General features: G+C 39.7%; 2 protein-coding genes across 16 annotated transcripts in view; both read left to right on the top strand.

Moving 5' to 3' along the window:
- Positions 1-414: 414 nt before the first annotated feature.
- On the top strand, positions 415-3224 carry LOC124302568 (probable GDP-L-fucose synthase). 2 transcript variants are annotated; one of them, XM_046758858.1, is made up of 7 exons: positions 415-555; positions 838-974; positions 1305-1419; positions 1500-1628; positions 1823-2036; positions 2133-2270; positions 2438-3224. In XM_046758858.1, exons 2-7 carry the CDS (start codon positions 838-840, stop codon positions 2671-2673), a joined length of 969 nt encoding a protein of 322 aa, XP_046614814.1. In that variant the 5' UTR covers positions 415-555; the 3' UTR covers positions 2674-3224. The 2 variants fall into 2 exon arrangements, with proteins under 2 accessions (XP_046614814.1, XP_046614815.1); XM_046758859.1 differs by lacking the exon at positions 415-555 and adding an exon at positions 562-723.
- A 2764-nt stretch (positions 3225-5988) lies between these two features.
- Positions 5989-20182, top strand: part of LOC124303472 (diacylglycerol lipase-alpha) — a 46135-nt gene continuing 31941 nt past the window's right edge. For 8 of the 14 annotated variants that reach the window (XM_046760701.1, XM_046760702.1, XM_046760691.1 and 5 more), the window contains exons 1-2: positions 5989-6787; positions 7897-8736. In XM_046760701.1, coding sequence (XP_046616657.1) covers positions 8642-8736 — 95 coding nt within the window. In that variant the 5' untranslated portion in view covers positions 5989-6787; positions 7897-8641. Of the gene's footprint in view, positions 6788-7896; positions 8737-11434; positions 11688-20182 lie in introns of those variants that run through there. The other 6 variants (XM_046760695.1, XM_046760693.1, XM_046760694.1 and 3 more) reach the window with 6 other exon arrangements.

A 20182-nucleotide genomic window follows, 5' to 3' on the forward strand; every position in this document is an offset into this window, starting at 1 on the left:
AAGGGAAAGAAAAGCAAAAAAAGAATATACATTTCGTAACTGTGATACAAAAAAAGGTGTTATTTCCAATACACGTTAAAAAAAATTGCGCAAATCCTTTTCAGATAATATTGAAGTAAGTTTTTTTACATGTCTAATGTTGCTTAATCTCTCGCTCGAATCTACGAATAACTATTATTTGCCCAGCTGGTCCAAGCTGAATTCGTTGCCATATGGATACCAGACACGTAAATACGTATTCACGTTACGGAGAGATTGGAATTCGCGTTTTGCAAATGATTGTGATTCCAATTCTACGTTCGGATACTAAAAGCGTTTCAGCATGTTTGCCAGGTAAGGAATTATACATTAAATTCGTAGGAGATTTACTAACTATATTAATAATCGTTGGGTAGAAACGCCTGCTACTGTGCGAATATGCAACACGTTGTACATGGTGCTCAGCTGTGTTGACAGCTGGCAGGCGACGAGAGCACGCGCCGTGGCGATGTCACGTGGCAAGAAGATACAAATCTTTCGGTCGGCACCTGTCAAAGCGAACTACGTACGTGGAAGGTAAATAAAATATGTGCTGACGTGAATAATTGTTCAGATAAAACTCTTCAATCTGTTTCGGTATCGTAACAAGTACCGTATTACTGAAGAGGCAGCCGAACCACTTCACCTACTAGTACAGGATTAAACCCGACATCCCAACCTCGTAGTCTGTCTTTAGAAATAGAGGTTATGTTTAAAATATTGTTAAGAGTAAATTCAGTGTTCGGTGGACACGATTGTGCTCTTTTTTAATGTTACAATCAATTGATCAAGAGTAAACGTAACAAAATTTCTTACCAGATGTCGGGAGGTCAGAAAATTATTCTAGTCACAGGGGGAACTGGACTTGTCGGTAATGCCATTCGAGATGTTGTAGATGAAGATTTGAGACCTGATGAGAAGTGGATATTTATCGGTTCTAAGGACGCAGATCTATGGTGAGTTTATGTCGCGTTCCGGATTGTGAATTAAAGGAAATCTGGAGACGATGAGAGTAATTTATTAGTTTGTGTACATCTTGTCGCTTCCAGAACTTGTCCATATTCCATTATTTTGATGAAATTGGTCTAACTGGTTGCAATAATGTTTTCCCATATTTTTAGGAACATTAGAACATTAGAACATTAGAACATGCTTAACCTCTCATTTATTTTCTTGGATATTGAAATACTCGTTGAAAGACTTATGAGCAAAATGTCAAAAGAAAACGAAAGCAATGTAATGAACTGAGTCGGTACCTGTCATCTAAATTTTTAAATATTTTCCAGTAACAAGCAAAGTACAGAGGCTTTATTTGAAAAGTATAAACCAACTCATGTAATACATCTAGCAGCTATGGTTGGAGGCTTATTCCACAATATGTCTCACAATTTGGATTTTTTGGTAAATATTATAAAACCGACAAAGTTTTTTGCGGAATTTCTTTCGAGATATCAAGACGAAAGCTATTTTTATTGTTCCAGAGAAAAAATCTACACATGAACGACAATGTGTTACAAACTGCACATGAGAATAACGTTAGCAAAGTTGTATCTTGTCTTTCGACATGTATATTTCCAGATAAGACAACTTATCCCATTGACGAAACTATGGTAAGTAAAAATTGACAATCAGTCGTAACATATTGAAATCATCATCAGTTACTTGATATCGCTTAGAGATTGGTAATTGCTGGTTGACCAGTGTCCATGAGTAAATAATATCTTGGATATTCATGCCTCGACCACAGATATCAAATCAATTTAATCCGAAAGAAGTGTCAATTGAATGTAATGATAATTTTCAGATTCATAACGGTCCTCCTCATCCGTCTAACTATGGTTATAGTTATGCAAAGCGACTAATTGATGTAGCAAATAGGGGTTACGCTCAACAACATGGTAGACTTTACACCAGTGTGATTCCCTGCAATGTTTTCGGACCTCACGATAATTTTCATCCAAGTGCTAGTCATGTGGTTCCTGGATTGATGAGGAAACTTCATGATATAATTGCGGATGGTGACGATAATAATATTGACGAAAAATACTAGGATTTCCTGTATTTCTAGTCTTGTTTTAAAGTGGTTCAAACTAATTATTGCTTCTTTGTTTCAGGTAACACTGAGGATAAGGTCTTCACAGTCTTGGGGTCTGGTAAGCCATTGCGACAATTCATTTACAGCAGAGATTTGGCGAAGCTTTTCATTTGGGTCCTTAGGGAGTACGACTCAGTGGAGCCAATCATATTGTCAGGTAAGTGCCAAATATTGACGTTGTAATTTACACTTTTAACTTATTTGATTTGAAAAATTGTGCTGCACAAATCGGTGTTTATCAAAACTGGGTTCATCTTGCGGTGCAACGTATAGTAGCAGTTCGAGATAAATGAACTCTGTAAGCTAACTTTTTCGAAATTTCAGTGGACGAATCGCAAGAAGTAACAATTTCCGAAGTAGCAGAAGCTTTGGTAAAGGCATTTGACTTTAAAGGAAAAATCGTGTACGATACTTCAGCTGCAGACGGACAATATAAAAAGACAGCGAGTAACGCGAAGTTGAGAACTTATTTACCTGATTTTAAATTCACTCCCTTTGATCAGGCTATTAAAAAGACCGTTGAATGGTATCAAGATAATTATGACCAGGCCAGAAATTAGGAAATTTGTGTCTGATCTACTGTCATCACGATAATTGCGTAAAAAATGGTGCCGCGAACCAGCAGTTCCGAAAATCGATTTCATTTCGTAAAGCTTTGAAACCCTACTAATGTCTTCTATATGACAATAATCTTTCTAGTAAAAGTAAAACATAAAAATATGAATAGCTAGATGATTTTAGCAACTACATCGTGTTATGTTGATACATTATAATTTGTTGCAATCATAGAATCTATTTATTACAGCAGCCGTTATCATGTTAGATTTTATTTTCAACCCACTACTTGAAACCTAATTAACGGTGACATGAAAGTGCTTCAACGAATTTGCGCTGCACCTGATTCGCGTTACTGGAGACTGTAAAAACGTGATTAACCGTAACCATACAAGATTTCGTTCGATTATTCGGGACTCTAAGACCAGGGATAGACTGACATTTCTAATATTTTTTGCCTTACTGAAACTGAAAAAAATGTATAAATAATTGTATTATAATATGGTATCTGTATTTTTGGGATGAAAATAAAGTTCAAATAATGCTCAGCGTGAAATTACTTGAATATAACGTAACACATACTTTTAACGTTATAGTTTGTTATCTGTAATGCAGTTTGTATTGAGAAAATTTTACGGGACATGTATTTCAAATCGTCGACCAGTCAGTAATGTTTTGGATTTTTTCTTACGGTACACGAAACCGCATCAATAGCTGCCAATAAGTAAATCATGAGTCTGTCAGCTTTCGAATACTTGTTGCGAACTCCGAAGTACGCTATCAACTTGAAGTCTATTTTATAGTGCTTTCGGCTACGCTAAAAGTAGAAAACTTCATCAGGTTAAAATGTAAAACTTGTATTATTAGCAATCCTACCCAGGTTTCCATACGCGTTTCCCAAATGTATAAAAAGAGGGCTCACTCCTATTCCCGCAGCGAAATACGAAGGACGTTTAATTAAATTTCGCATGCGACAGTAAAACGTTTTTTCTTAGGGATTGGGAGGTGGCTGAAAATTATAGTTCACTTTCTATATCCTTGCGCGTAAGTGTCGCCATTTTTACGACTCGTGGAATCGAATCAATTGATGCATTTGAACGACGTTTATGATCAACCGCAGAGCTTCGCCAGTTGATAAAATTTTTCGTTCCATCGTTCTCCCTTTTTCTCTATAATCACAATTATATTTAATAATAAAGAAAAATAATTTTTCAGCACTGCGCTAAAAGAATTTTCTATTGGGTAAAGAAAACAAAACCTTTGCCAAGTTACCAGCAAAAATGCGTACTACCTAATGAAACGATATAATTCCAAAAAATGTATGCTGTTTTTTGCTAAAGACGATGAGAAACATCAACGTGATTTACGATATATTGCAGCCTCGTTAGTGTGGAACGTTTGTTAGTACCGTGTGTAATACAATTAGTCGCACTACACTCTCTTGATGCTCGAGAACTCACTGAATCGGTCCAACCTTTAACCGGCACTTTAAATTAATCGAGCCGTTCTCAGCTAATTTAATTTATTAGCCCAATTAATTTCTCATTATCAATTGTTAAGTCGTTGGTTTTGAATGCATTTCGTGTAGGATTAACGGTTGTAATCAAGCATTCGAGCATTTATATCGTTATCGACAAATTACTGAGAAAATTTGCGTTACTGAAGAAGTACAGGAATAGATGCTTATATCGTATACATAACAATTTATCTTGTCGAAAAAAGTATAGAATTCTTTTACAACGTAGTCGGCTATTTTCAAGAACTGAGCACTACCGTTTTAGATACACATATTCATATTTCTTGTTCCGGAAAATTGTTTGTACCTTTATTTACATATACACTGTGAAATTGTTGTTTCATTGATCGACAGATATGTAATAAACAGTCGAGCCGAAATTGCACGAACTTCATAGAATTTTCCGTTTAACATTAAATGTTGTAAAGAGAATTCCAAGTGTTTTGAAACTTATTGCAGTTTATCGATCTCCATCAATCGATGACAGTTTTGACAAACATTAAAGATTAGCACTTGGCATCCGGTTCAAGGCTGGTCTGATTTCAATTGTCAGGATTTCAATTTCTTCGACAAAGAAATTTCAATCATGCGAGCAAAAGAAATACACGTGGAAATCTTTTAGCAGATCATGTTCTGCATTCTATCGAATCGTCAAGAAATTCTCAAAAACTCGCGTCCTTTGTGGAATTATTCATCAAAGAAAAAAAAAGAAGAATGTAACGTTTTTAGAAACCATAACGATTGTAATCGGTATATTAATTAGTTTGAAAACTCGTGATAGCTTATCAATTCTCGTACAATCACCGTCGTCACTGAATGTCATCCGTAAAATTAAAGCGAGTTTCAGAATGCCTAAACCACGTTTGGTACAATCCATTTTCTTCATCAGTCTATAAAACCAAGGGCTTTGACAGTAAATCACGCGACTTGTGAATCCTAATGCTCCCCGTTTATGCTCCGATAAAGTATACCTATATGATATAGCTGTATCTACATCAGCTCTGATTTGGTGAATGAAAAGTCTCTCGTTTTATAACATTCATGCGTATACGCAGTATAATGTATACTACATTCTGTTGTTATTGAGGTAATCGCTGCCTTTTCTCACCCTCCGGTACTTGAGGTATTCATTTACCTCTAATACCTTATCTCCTAAATATTGACATAAGACGTAGGGTGAGACCGGGCGAATTCCTCGGGGCACGTCGCAGGCATCTTGAATGTTTCTCAATTCGCATTTCACACCGAGCGGTAGCGATGCCGATTAGCCCAGTCGAAATGTACGAATAAAAAAAAAAAAAAGAAAAACAGGTCATTGGTAGTCTGAATCAAGAATTTCATCCAGATTCTGCGCTAGCTTCGGTCGGCATCTCGAATTTATGGGGGAATTCGTTTTTGTCTCAAACCGAGTTAGGTCATTTTCCACTATTGACTAAAAATTCTAATAACTAAATTCGTAGGAAATTTAATTCTCCACAACTTTGATCCCAGAAATATTTTGTCTGCGATCGATATTTTCCCGACTTAAACGATAAATTTGAAATGGCGGTCGAAGCTACTGCAGAATCTGTTCGAAATTTTGGATTTAGACTGCAAATGACCTCCCTCTCTCCCACCTCAATGATTACAAAAAGAAAATTGTAGCACCAAAAATTGTAATTCCTAACGTTCGTTTCTACCGGACTATATGGCTCGGCTCCGTGAAGGGCTGCGGGTCAAAGGGCGGGGGTGGCGTTGCGAAGGGGGTTCCGCAGTTTGCGGCGCTCGGCGCCGGGTGATTCGACGCAAGCGCCGGGACGCCGAGGGTTGTGCAGTGTGCGCGAGGAAGCTGCCCTCGACGGACGTCAATCCGTCGGACTCGACGGAGATGGCCGTGGCACGTGGTGCACCGAGAGATTTAAACCTCTGACAAATTTCTTGAGCTTGCGGCGGTTAGGCGGATGACAGTGCGAGGCTGCAGTGACCGTGACGAGACGGGGGGATGATAACTTTCAACTATTACTTGCGTCGTGTAAACTTGATTACTTTCAATTTTTACCATTTTTAAAAACTAATCGCCAAATTTTATTACACGCTGTAACGTCGGTCGTGATGTTTGGAATAATTATTCAATAACGACGTGGCGATACGCTGCATGCACACTGTTATTCGTACGTACTTGTCTAATAATTACGCCGGCTTAGCCTTGTAATGTATTTCGATATATGACGTGCTATTGCTGATTCCGCAAGTGCATTGCAGGTTGACGCGACGATTTGTTCAAACTGTACCTTAAACCCATCGAGAAATGAACAGCTCGCGCTATAACTCGCAATCAATCCTTTTTCAATTTATTACGGTACACTGAGATCGACATTATATTGTACGTGACAAGTGTGCCTTCGGTATTCCGTTGCAGATTTACAATAATCCAAAATTGAGTGCCGTGTGTGTGTGCGTGATGTAATAAGTGGTGTCGAAATTTCTCTCCAGTTGTCATTGTAGCGTATAGATTAACAATTACTTGTGTATTTAACCAGTAATAGAAATCATCGAAAATATTTTTAAATGTCGACAAGTAGTTTGACTTTCGGAGCAAGAATTTCCCGGCCAAACCGGATCTCGTTTGTATTTCTGTTTACAATTATACACTCCTCGGAGGATGAGTAAAATTCTACCTGAGGCATGCCTGTCGAAGGCAGCCAGCTCGGTTCGAAGCTTTGCATTGGCAGCATTGCCGAGAAAATCCGGCAAGTGGGTAGCCAAGATAAAAAAGAAAAAAAGTGACCCTCTACCCGACGGTGGGCCGCCACACTTAGCATTGCGTTAAAGTAAAAATAAGCTTACGCCCGGTTTTTACAGCCAAACTAAACTCGGCTATTCTCATAGCTGTGTATATCTACGATCATTATCGAGTCATCCTTCGCGGAATCAAATCGATTCATAATATACCTGCCCGCATCCATGATCGCCAGTATTTCGCTCTGGTTCGTAGAGTAAATAAATTGCTCGGTTGAATCATAGCGTCGAAAAGTTTCTTCAATTGTGTATCGAAGAGTTTCGTATACGTGTAGATCCAAAATCGCGATAATACAGTAATTCGTAATTAGCAAAGTCCTCTCGACTGGTTTCCTTTTCCCATGCGATACACATAGTGTCGGGTATATTATACGTATCTTGAATCTATTAAGTGTTATCTTTTTACAAAATATTTCAACCCAATTTCTGAACATCGCGATGCGTCTAACAAAGTTAAGCTTATATAGCTAGACATTGAGAAACCTTATTCGCGAGACACTTTAATTATCTAATGAACTTTCATGACTATTTCGAATTGTAAATGTCGCTTCCTGTTGCGTTGAATTAGATACGTAGACTTTCAACCACACTGATAGACCTTCTGTTTCGGGTTCACGTATTTCTTCCACCGTATTCATATACCCTGATGCTCATTCGATTTCTTTTTAACTAAATTATCTGGTGCTGGTAGTAATTTCCAATTTACATATAATTATACTGGCAGTATAATCTGCATAGTTAATTCGGTGTTGCATTAGCGGGTGGATAAAGTTTTGTCATTGAAAATTTTTGTCGTCTCCAAGTGCAAGATATAATTTATACTCGTTCTATAGTTACTCACTATTTGCATTACTAAATAACGAAAGTTTCGGCGGGTACAACAGATTATCTTACACCTGTGAAAAATAAAGCAACAATTGTTAAAATGCTGCAGATTTGATGCACGTTCCTTACGGTGGCGGAGTCGAAGTAAACGAATTTCAACCGATTAATGAAGATCAACAAACGCTTTATTCGATACGTTTATTCCTCAGCAATTCTTTCCGGATTTCTTGTAAAAGGTTTTGTGGTTTGAAATAACGCTGACCGGTAGGTAGAGGCTTTCGGTCGTCATTGCGCGATGTGTAAAATGATCTCACTCCAACAACCGCGACGATATCGCGTACCGGGTTCTTCGCATAGTCAGTAGTTTCCTGTTTAAACCATTACACGGACTCAATTTGCGCCGAATGAACGCTCAATAGTACACAAATAAGTGAGCTGAATTTATTCGTGGTACACGCTGGACTCTTGATTCGCGAGGATCTCGTGAAAAAAAGCTAATACGAATATTTATACTTACACTTATATGTACGAAGTAAAGAGAGAAAAGTGGCGTGCAAACACAGCTGTGTTGTGAATTACGTAAGAGTGAAATTATAAAGTAACAATATAATACGCACAAGCGAAGATATATGGAAACTGTGAAACGAGTTTAATAAAAGTCGAGTGGATCGAGTAAAGCTGCTGCAAAGACACAGATGAGAGACATGGAAGTAGCGACGCGGCTCAAAGGGCTGCGGAATAGCTCGGCAACATCAATAATTGGCTCAAGATTTGTGCATATTTTGGCAGACTTTAACGAGCTGTTAATAATGAAGTGCGTCGTTAGAACATAGTATTGGAGATCGGTTGGGATCATGCCAGGTATCGTGGTGTTCCGGCGCCGATGGAGCGTCGGCAGTGACGACCTGGTCGTTCCCGGCGTCTTCCTCTTCGTTCTGCATCTCATATGGTAAGTTCGATTGTGCTCGATACAGGTACGTGTGATACCCTTTACACCCCTCGGCTAGCTCGATTTCCGCGTGAAAACGACTTTCATTTTGACACTCGTTTTAATCGTAGTAACTAGAAAAAACCAGTAAAACAAATATCGTTAAACAAACTGTTTGAATATTGCTCGAATTACGAGAAACGAGGTACGCGTAACCATTTTGCACTATTGTGGATCCTTTTTTGGTAATTGCAACGCAAAATCAGTTTGTGAGGTTTACTCTACTTGTTTTAGCTAAACAAGGCTTTAATATCAATTTATCGTTGCACAGGCATTAAATTTTCGTAACAGTTACAAGAAAATATAATAACAGTGATCGTAACGAGAAAGAATAGTAACGGATACTAGACTTTCCGGTAACAGCTGGAAAACTAATTTTCATTTTGTACCTAGAAGTATATTTGTCGATTGTGGTAAAAAATGAAAATAGTTAAGCACTGAGCGGTAACCGGAACTAAAAATTTCTCTCAGCGCATGCATCGGTATGTTGTACTCAAGTTCTTATGACTACGTGATACAAGGGTCACATCCTCTTTTTCCAAGCCTTTCACGTGCTCCTGTCGGAATCGGTAATAATTATTTAATTGTGTACGTGCACGGTTGCACTCGATTATTCAATTGGAATTTCCGTTGAGTTGTTACTCTTATTTGATAATTATTTTTAACGTTCGTCATCTCCATTCTGTCCGACGAAGAGTCAGACAGTACCTCGCAGGATAGAGTTTCAACCCACTTTCGCATCAGTCGCGGTTTTGTGAAGGCGCACACACTCCACTGCACTTTATCCCGACTCAAATGAATGTTTTCCCTTTTTCCTTTACCCGCTTTTCACTCAGCCAAAGCTTTGCGGCCGTCCTGCCGTTATAGTGCTCTTACTTTCTGCCAAATTTAAAAGAAATGCAGCGTTCGTTTAAAGCGGGCGAGAATTCGTAGCGTGCGCCGAATCGTTGCAATATCTGCATTCGAATAACATCGTGCGCATTATCGAATATTATGCACTCGTACAAAATACTGTGAGAAATTATCGTATTTTCACTATTCTTCGCGATCATCCAACTTTCGCACATCCGTCACGCCTTTCGTGTATCGCGTCGACGGAAAATGGGACGAATATATTTTATTTTACAGATATGAAAATTCCGGTAAACACAATAAAGGCATGCTGTTATTTATGACAGGAAAATTGGTTACTGGTCAAGTTTAACGATAGCCCGATAGAATTTATTACGTTGCCGAAGAGCAGCCTTCATAGCGACAACAAAAAACGACATACTGCAATTATCAACACGAAATGAATAATTTGAATTTAAAAACTGAGTAAACCCATGGGGAAAAAATTGGAGCTGCTTATACCAATTGGTCTTGAGTAATTGGAATTGACTGACAAAACGAAGGTCATTTCATTATCGAAAGAAGAAAATGTTATTCCGTATTCGGAAAATCTTCCCGACCAAGTCATGTCGCCCTGCAGTTTTGTTAAGGTCTCATTCCGTGCCGCTAGTATTTTTACCCTCCACAGATCGATGCCAGCGGTGTGCGATCAACGCTTATCAATACACGTACACATCTTCATCCGTGACACGATATACCCAACCGAGGCACCTGCTTGATAAACGCCTATGGTACGTAATATTCTGCCGTCTCTTGATGTGTCGAATAGAAGGCTTGATCATGAGTTTTGGCAGATTCGCAGATTGGAGAAAAGTATAAGAAAAATCTCAGATTTGACTGTAACTCAAACGCGTTTGTAACCAGATTTTTGGAGCTCGCCAAGGTGTTTGAAAATAACACACACGGCGGTAGAACAGCTGGCGACACTCCTGAGTAAGCAGAGGATGTTTGTGCAGGTAGCATCGACAAGTAAATACCGTTCGGGCTACGTAAAACTACCGTGTAAACATATAAAATTGGTGCAGTACACGAGAATAGTCGTTAAACGTCCGGCCATTTTACGAATCACTGTGTTTATACATCGCCGGTCGGAGGTTGAGCCAGTCGTTTGATTATCGGACGCACTCTCACGATCATTTGCCGATCCTTTTCTCACGTTTCGATTCTCCATCTCGCGATAGATTTTTCTGCTCGTTGTCAGTTTCATCACGACGCGTCCGAAGGAACACCATCGTCGAAACTTCCCAAGCTGGAAGCTGTGCAGTTCGACTCTCTCGATATCAGAAGTTCTTCGGCCAAGCCAGAACCCGGGTTTTATTTAAAACAAGACTCAACGTACATACGTACCGACCTCTCAGCACGCTCCAGCACATGCCGTTTTCGGAGTGGAAGGTCAGTGCCACCAGATTAACGGCTCGCCCGACCTCCTCCATGATCTCTAGTTTCATGCACGTCTCGAGCCTTCTCAGAGCTCCTTTCAAGCATCAAATTTTCCAGACGTCCCGGGATCCGGCATTTCTTCGAATTCGTATCTGCAGCGCTTCGTCATCCGCGCGGTGAGTATCCCTCGTTGTTGACAATGAGAGTAGCTGACGCTGCTCATCGGCATGCAAAAATTCAGCTCGAAATTACTCATTAGCAGATGTATCTTTTTCCGGTATGCGTAAGCACTTCGCTGCTCCGCTGCAGTATAATTCGTGAGTGTGGGGAGGAGGCGTCTGTATCTCGCTTCGGTCGTTCGTATTGGAGGTCTTTATCGCAGCAGTCGTCACTCGAACGAAAGTTTCACAGTAGACGTGGTCCGACCGTGTGGTACTTCAGTCTTGTTGTCATCGGCGAGTTGATACTCTTTGCTACCGGAGCTCTGACTTTTGGCTAATTAAATCAATTCCTCGAGTAAACTAATCACATTTTCACATATACGAAATGCCCAGTTTAATCGCTTTCGGAAGGAGATGGAGAATCGGTAGCGACGATCTCTGGATTCCTGGATGTAATCTGGCCGGTATTCATCTTCTCATGTGAGTGATAAATTGATACCCTGTAACGATGCATCGTTCTGTCCGAATCGATTCCACTTATACGTTTATCCGTACACTTCATTTGCTCCCGCGCGGATTTCAGCTTGTCATTTAAATTTTGTGTACAGATTTACCTACCGGTATGATTGCTTCCGGAGATGATTTCACTCGAGAATTACTCAAAGATTGAATCGATCTACGGGACATTTGTAAACGGGAGACTTTTTTCAAATACGCGTTACGTGTGTGGAGTTTCACCGTTGGAATTAGATTGTCTTAAATGCGAGCCTGCAGGCACATTTGTCTTATAATGTTACATAGAATCACAATCAGTTACGTTTATGTTACGTCTTTGTTCGCCGTTATATATCAAAATCATTCAGCATGATGCATAATTCATACATTATACCCGTCTAGTCAAACAGCTCCGATATCGTGTATGAAATAACTTTCCGGCCATTAATATTTATAGGATTGAAGTCGTCTCTGTTTTTGGGCAAAATCTTTCCCAAAGGTTCACTTTCAGAAGTTTCTTTTTTTTCCTGATGTTTAGAAAAACGTCCACGTTTCTCTTATCCTTGCGAATACGTCAGATTTTTTAGTTATAACGTTTCGTGAGAATGAAACGCGAGGTTTAACTTTTTCCCAAAAACTGACACTCCCGAAAGATCCGTGTATTCGACGAATTTCTCAACCCGAAATCCACCGCATTTGGACATAAAATCGAGCGAAGTGGTCGGACATTGTATCCAACCGAGGCAGAGGAATAAATGTGGGAATTAGAAGAGATATATACGCGCGTATGCGTGTTGCCCGTCCATCTCGTCCAGAATACATCTTGGTACACTAAACAGTGTTATGGATTTTCCGATTAACGAATGTAGGGTCAGAAGATTTAGTAGCAGCCAGTTTCGTTCATCTCTTCAATTTCCCTTGAACGTCCGGTTGATAAAGCATCAAATAGTCCATGCTATCGACTCAATTAACTTCGAACATATACGGTGGCTCAACCGTCCCGCGATGTTTGCTCGCCTTGAATCTTTGTCGACCTGGAAACTAATTTGTAGAATTCCTGTGAGCCGCTAGAAAGTTTCAGCAAACAACGATTACTGTTGCTGTATACATTTTTACCGGCGCAAATTCGTACAATATTCATGCACTCACGACAGATGTTAAAGGTGAAAAATTTTTCGCGGTATATCGAACACACGTAAAATGTCCTTATATGCACTAATTCTGTAGTAATTATACAGTGATCTAGGCGTTTGTAGGTACGGTAATCTTGTAATCGTAAAATTGATTCTGTTCGAGTTAACGGGGGAATAGACTTACGACTACGTTTTGTTTTTTTTTTTAGCGATCTTCATGAATTTTATTTAACAAGAAAGGAATGTATATAATTTATTGAAACTTTGAGAAAATTTTGCATACATTATATATTAAAATAAATATCGTAATTTTTTTGAAGTATTTCTTCGGAAAATATGGAAGATATCAGCTGCCACCCATCGAAACTCACATTGTCTGTGTACATTTTCAAGGCCACAGTTTTCCTCTGAAAACAATAGGGTTCCAAAATTTACTTTAAGGACATAACTTTCTTCAATATGAATCGACCCTCCGTCAAAAAAATTGTAAATTGCATTTTTGAGAGACATTTAAGCAAAAGAGCATAATTTTATGCCATTTTCTTAAAACCTTTTTCGCGATAAAAAAATTCTTTAAACAACGATATTACTCCGGATTTATGTTCATATGGAAGAAAGTCACGTGTCCTTGAAACCCTATTGATTTCAGATGAAAACTGTGGCCTCCAGAACGTACACAGTCTGATGTTGAGCTCCGATGGGTGGTAGCTGATACCTTCCATATTTTCGGAGGAAACACTTCAAACAAATGACGATATTTATTTTAATACATGTATAAAATCTTCTCAAAGTTTCAATAAATTACATACATTCCTTTCTCGCCAAATAAAATTCATGAAAATCACTAAAAAAAAAAAAAAAAAAAACGTATTCCTAACCCTATTTCCCCTTTTAAATACACACGGGCTGTATACGGAATATCCAGTTTTCGCTGGTTCTTTTGAATATTCAATATCGCATTGTTCAGTTGGATTGTTGAAGCATATGGAAGTAGAGCTTGCGGAATGGAGGAGGTTATACCCTCGCTTGGTAAGATAATGCCAGGGCTAAGACTTGGATAGGCCACATTGTATTTTACAGGCTGAGCCATTTCATCGCTACACACTCACTCGCTTGGGTATATTACCATGTGCCCCATGAAAGCACACGCGAGTAAATCGCACGCTCGAATGACCTTTGAAAATACATAGATACGGTGCAGGTAGAAGACGCGGAGTGAATGGAAAAATGACACAACAAAATCGTGCGACACGAATATAACCCGCGACCTTTTTCCCGTCGTTGCGTGTTGCTTTTTTGGATCCCTGATGTATTATACGACTAATTAGAACTATAATTCCTCGTGTGATCGAGCTTCGAGAATTTTTTCATTTTACACAGTACGTGATAGACTCGAAAGAAACGGCGAACTTGAGGATCGGAAGAAAAATGATTTAATTGTATCGAAGCTGTTTTGCCAAATTATTGTTATTCACTTGCGTTTTAAATGTACCAGCGATTCCATAATCTTAGGCAAGTTCGAGTGATTCTGTAATTTTTCATACAATTTTCCGTTGATACGATGAATTTTTTAATCAGCGCAGAGTGTAAGATGAACGAATAAGTAGAATCGAAAGTGAGGTTTATCGTGTCGAGCGAAAGTATCTCACCTGACAAATTTCGTGTTAAATTATACAAGAGGGTGTCCGCACCTGCGGCTTTGATATATCCTCTTGAAACATTGCGCAGCCGGTGCAGTATACGTATAATGTGGCATGTCGTCAGGCGTGAAACAGCCAGAGAATTTCCCTCGGAGTGTCTGAAGGTTTTGTTTCGTTACCTACTGGGTTAGGAATCGCAACGCCAGAGGTGTTTGACATGCAGCCCCTGAATTCTGTAGTTTGCGGTACGTTACGCTTACCCACTTGTCCAATTCCCACGTCAACGTTACGACTAGAAGCTTTCCTTATCTAGAAACGGACTCACGTGCGCGTGTCTGCCAAAAGTTCCGAGACAGTTGGTCATGACTCTTGTCTGATTAACCGACACGTAATTGGACGTAGTTGCAGAGTCGCGATGACTCGAGAGAAGTCAGGTTACACACCAGCGTATCGGTCGCGCGGATGGTTTGTAAAACATGTTTCGTTTCGCACCTCGTTTCGAGCCCCTTAACGAAGGTGCATCCGTAATTAGAACTTGAAGATGCATACGCATCTTCTATGACTCACTGCCTCTCTGGATTTAATCAAGGTTTTCAAGTGCCAGAAGGGAATATGTATCTGAAGTAGCTAATCTCCGTAAGCGCCGTTCCGATTAAATCACTGTATGTAATTATCTCGCATAGATGTGAGATCTATAAATATCTGTACCGTGTACAGTGAGCTTACGCTAGTTGACTCACGGTATGCGACCGATCGCTCTGTTCATTATCATTTTTTATATTTGCATACTTGATGCGGATACTTATTGTTTGACTGTTCGCAATTCGTTTCTCATGCAATTATGATAAGATCTTCCTTCCCTTTTCTTTCGGCTGTTATCGCCTTTCACTCAAATCTTTTATCGATCGGCGCGAGTGAGTATAACGTGTACCTGCTGTTGTTTTCCAAAATGATTCACCAAGTCTTGCTGTTTGACTTGCAAATTACTGATTAGGCTTTCGTGACATTTGGCTGCCTCACCTTTTCCGACATGATATATTCGTATGAGACAGTATACATTGTTTCACTCTTCTGCGAAACGTCACGTATGCCATATTTTAGACTTTTGCTGGCAGAATTGTTTGCACGATTTCAAAGTTCAGCCAGCAGCTGCGACGTAGCAAATAATGAAATTAAAGTTAAACGAAAAGCTCTGACAAACTTTTACTCACCCGCTGATGCGGCTTGAGACTTGAAGAAAAGCTTTCTCTGAGGATTAACTTGCGAAAGACGAGAAGTAGAGTTAGTTACGTAGACTGCGGTCAGAAGCTCGAAGTGTAATCGTCTATGTGGCGGACATCCACCAGCAAGCCGGCGAAAAATCTTTGGCAATATTTCCTTTTCTCCATTTATGTCTATTTGCAACTATTGTCCTTTACAGTTAACTTTCGAGTGTCCAGGCCTCGCCTCGCTAGCCGAGAGCCAACGGCTTGACCGCGCCGGGAATTTCCCTATATGTGGCATTTATGGCGCGACGCGAGCCTGCACTTTTTACTCATCTGTGACCAGTCTTCGCCGTGCTCTTTGCGCATACGCATCTACTAACTAGCTTCGCCTTTTTCCCTGCCTTCGCATTTCTATTATACCATCCAATTCTTATAACTCGATTTCTCTCATAATAAACAGTTTGTCAATACCATATCAATATCAACCGCAATCTTTGGCGTAATCCGTTTACTAACCTCCCGACAACACCGCAGTCTAAAAAGTCGACAAACCGCGTACTTTCTATCAAGGTTACTAAACCACTACCGTATATAATAAAAATGGGTATTGTTGAGCAAGAACGGTTAAACGAAAACGAAAGGAATTTAATTAGATTGTAAATACGATGTGAAGGATAGTATAAATTTTGGTCGTAGTGGATCGTTTGTAATGGTAGATCGGAAGAATCACAAATGGAAAAAAAAAAAAATAAAAATTATATTGCACAAGAGGTGAGATAAAAAGAAACGCGTTTCATTCGCAAGGCGGGCTCTATACGTGTTCCGGAGCAATGAGAAAAGGCAGAGTACGAGGAAGAATGAGAAGTCCCAGATTGCTTCCTCCAGATCCCTGTACACCAGTTTACAGGGAGGACTGCCTGCGGTTCCTGCAGCAGTCGCAGATTAGATTACTTACGAAGCTCTCGGATCTGCGGCAGAGAGAAAAATTTAAGTTGAATTAGGTTAATTGGGGAAAATTTAAAGACAAACGTTACTTAAGTACAGCAGGCGATGATTCGTACGGTATAATCCAAAATAATGAACCCGACGTTGCTGAAAAGAAAATAAATCACCTCGTTGCGTTCGGACGACAAGAGAAATACATAAATTCCCTCGGGTATTCAAAGGATAGAAAATTATAGAAATATCAATTTGTTCAACGAGTTTTTCTCACGGAACGCTAATTGTAGGTGGGAAGAAAAGTTGGGATCAAACAACGCGGAAAATTTTAATTACGACAAGATTTCCTTACCGTGCGGCTTGAGATAAATGGCACGACAGGTTTTCGGCGTCGGTGAAACGAAGTAAAAAAAAAAAAAAAAGCAAGGAAAAGCTCTGTACGTATATGCGTATGTACAGCCGTGTGGTCGATCGAGCAAAGGAACAAAATATTCTTCGCGTATAAATAAAAATCAGTCAATCTGTCACGCGCATGATACGCAGATACGTGTGAAATGAAACCAATTGGCTTTTCGGTCGCAAACGATAATCACAAAGCAGCGTCTGCTCTCCTAGATGTATATTTCACTTTTCGAATGGTATATTTTTTACCTCGACTGTTTATAACAGAAAAAACTCGAGCAATGTAATAATTTGTATACGCTTTACCTCAACCGATGCGGTCGTTATTTCGATACATCTTTTTTAGCCGCTCACTGCTTTATTATTCAAGTCCTCAAGTTTGTCGTAGAAGTTTATTCAACATCCTCAGTACTCCAGATTGTAGTAATCAGTAGATACAAAATTATCTTCTTCGGAAGAACAGCCCCGATTTCAATAAACGTCAAATCATTGTTGTACGCCACTTCTGAATGGAACAAAGTTGAAGTGCTGTACGCGTCCATTCGAGACGGATGGATAACGGATTGCAGCCAGATGCGTAAATTAATTTAGACAGACTGAGAATTCCAGTTTCATTTTCCAAATTCCCAGACTTTTCCCTGGGTTTTCTCTGCTGCGAGAAATTCCCTGAGATTTCCCGGTTTCCCAGGTTTTCCTTGTGCGCGAAAAAAACCTGCCCAAGATAAAGAAAAGAAGATGACAATGCAATATCGATAACGCTAAAAGCGGAACGAAGTAATAATTATTAATTTCCACAAGGAGATAAAATCAGCTCAACGATCGTTCAATTAACCGTCTCGGTGGCAAGTTGATCAGCGCTTTCAGCTCTCAACAGCGTTAGAGATAATGAATTAATGCTGATGAATTTTGCTTCATGTTTGGAGTAATAACATGTTATACTCTGCGCAACTCTGTACTGTTACATTTGCCTGTATTGTATACAGGTATGTATATGAAAGGGAGACTTGAAACGCCTCATAAATTATAATAGTGGGCGTCTAGAGTACGTTTGAAAATAAACTATGCAAACGCGCGCGGGCGAATAGACTGGTAGTGGTATCTCATTTTCACCATTATAATATTATGCCAACTCGCTTTAGGTGTAGGTACGTGTATTTTGCCTCGCGTGTAAGAGAAGCCCGGGTCGTAAATACCCGCGGAAACATCTTGGCAGCTTCGCAGATTCCCGCAAACTTTGAACGCATTATAACATCATATACAAATTTCTTCATTCTTTCCTCGTATATTTTTTTGTTTTTCTTTTTAATTTGAACTTTTTCTCTTCACCTCTTGGTAAAAACAACACCACGCAGACCACGAGCCTTTCTCTCTTGATACGCGCAGCGTGGATACGTAACATAACGTGCCCATCTCGATGCGACTGTGAGCTCATAGCTAAACATAATGCATAATATACGGCACTTGCGCAATTAACCTTTGCAAAACAGCTTCTCATAGTTTGTCATTTATTGTTCCGACCGCTGCAGCTCAAGCGAAATGTTGAATCATACGTTTCTGGTACCCGCATCATTCACCTCGATTGATTACTAGGGAAAAAAAATACACCTACAGAGCTTGCGGTGTGGTGGTAACGTTGCTATTGCACAGACTTACTCCAATCCGGATGATTGGTGGTCAGCCGATTCGTAGCTTCACTGTACAAAATTACGTTATTATGGCGTATAATTCTTCCAAACACTCCAAGAAGTAAGAGTGGACAATATCAGTGGAGCGTTAAAATATTCAATTGCATGCGATGACCTCGTATCGGCTTATGTCATCGCAATCAAGTTGATTGATAAATCACACTCTTGTACATTCTCTCTTCAGCTTTATCAAATGTAAACAAACTAGATTTCATCAATTTTCTTATCTTTCAATTAACAAGTATATAATATACTGTTGAATATTCACGAAAATCAAGCACTCGACAATTATGTAAAATTGACGCTGAAAGACGTTCAAAAAATCCATCTTACTATACGAATCGCTAAGAGTGCTTATTGCAACTTCTCTTCTCGTGTGTTGAAAATCCAATCCGCAGTGCTTTACGTGTACGATGTACCCAATGCAAGAGAAACAGAATTCTTGTGTGAAAAAGAAAGAACAATCACATGGTGCTTAGAGATCTGAGGGTGCATGTAATTATACGACATATAATTAATCATTTACCCAACGCTTGTGTGTGCAAAAGGGAGCAAATAATATGCAAGCTCACGTTTTGCAATGCGCCATTGTTGGAGCTCGGGCAAATACGGGCGTGAGGATAAGCAAATTAAACTCGTAGCAAACCTCGCTTTAATCAACTGTCGCTTAAAGTTTAACGCATAAACGTACGTTTATTCGTGCATTAAAGTTACTCATGCTGTATTGATGAATAATTGTTACCTCGAATTCGCAGTAATTAACAACCGAGCATAACAGGTTCTGGAATATCTGCATCTGAACTCATAATATACGTTTTTGTCGAATGCATGGTCACGCAACGTTCGTAAATGAATAATCGAACGATGCTTTATATATATTTCAGTTGAGAATTATGCAACTGCATTTCACTACTTCAATGATTTTTCGGCCCAGCACCTGAAATACAGCGCGTAAAACTTCACCGTCGTTTCTTCGCCATCATCATCGTCATCTTTGTCATCGTCATCGTCGTCATCTCCGGGGTTCGGGTACATTATATTATACTTGGGGTTCCTCGCAGCGAGCTTTTTATCAGCGGGGGCGCGAAACGTGCTTAATCGTGTAAAATATATCAGTCGTTAAATTGTAATTTATTGGTCTCAGTAAATCTTGTCAAAGTTTGAAAGCTCCCTGGCGGTACTACAGAATACCAACATTTAAGGTCGTTAAGAGCTTGAGGTTGTACAGTGCAGTTACGACCCTATAACAACACGCCTTTTCCTATGCGGAATTCCACGCATTAAACCGATACTCGTCGTTTCCTCCCCGTACGTGCATGTGCGTCAATGCCGAGAGCGGGATGATCCGTCAGAAGGAATCACCTTCAACTGGACGGTCGTATATAATTCAAAGAATCGTACGACGGCGACGGCTTACGAACCGATGAAACATCGTCTTTGGTCTCTGAAGCCGGCAGAGGCTTTGCGCGTTAATGC

This window comes from Neodiprion virginianus, chromosome 4, assembly GCF_021901495.1.
Source record: "Neodiprion virginianus isolate iyNeoVirg1 chromosome 4, iyNeoVirg1.1, whole genome shotgun sequence".
In the NCBI taxonomy this organism is placed as follows: Eukaryota; Metazoa; Arthropoda; class Insecta; order Hymenoptera; family Diprionidae; genus Neodiprion; species Neodiprion virginianus.

Bases quoted from the DNA above. Each gene is read 5' to 3' on its own strand.
- LOC124302568 (XM_046758858.1), top strand. From the start codon at position 838: ATGTCGGGAGGTCAGAAAATTATTCTAGTCACAGGGGGAACTGGACTT. The intron at 975-1,304 runs GTGAGTTTATGT...AATATTTTCCAG, and splicing joins TCTAAGGACGCAGATCTATG to TAACAAGCAAAGTACAGAGG. The intron at 1,420-1,499 runs GTAAATATTATA...TTATTGTTCCAG, and splicing joins CTCACAATTTGGATTTTTTG to AGAAAAAATCTACACATGAA.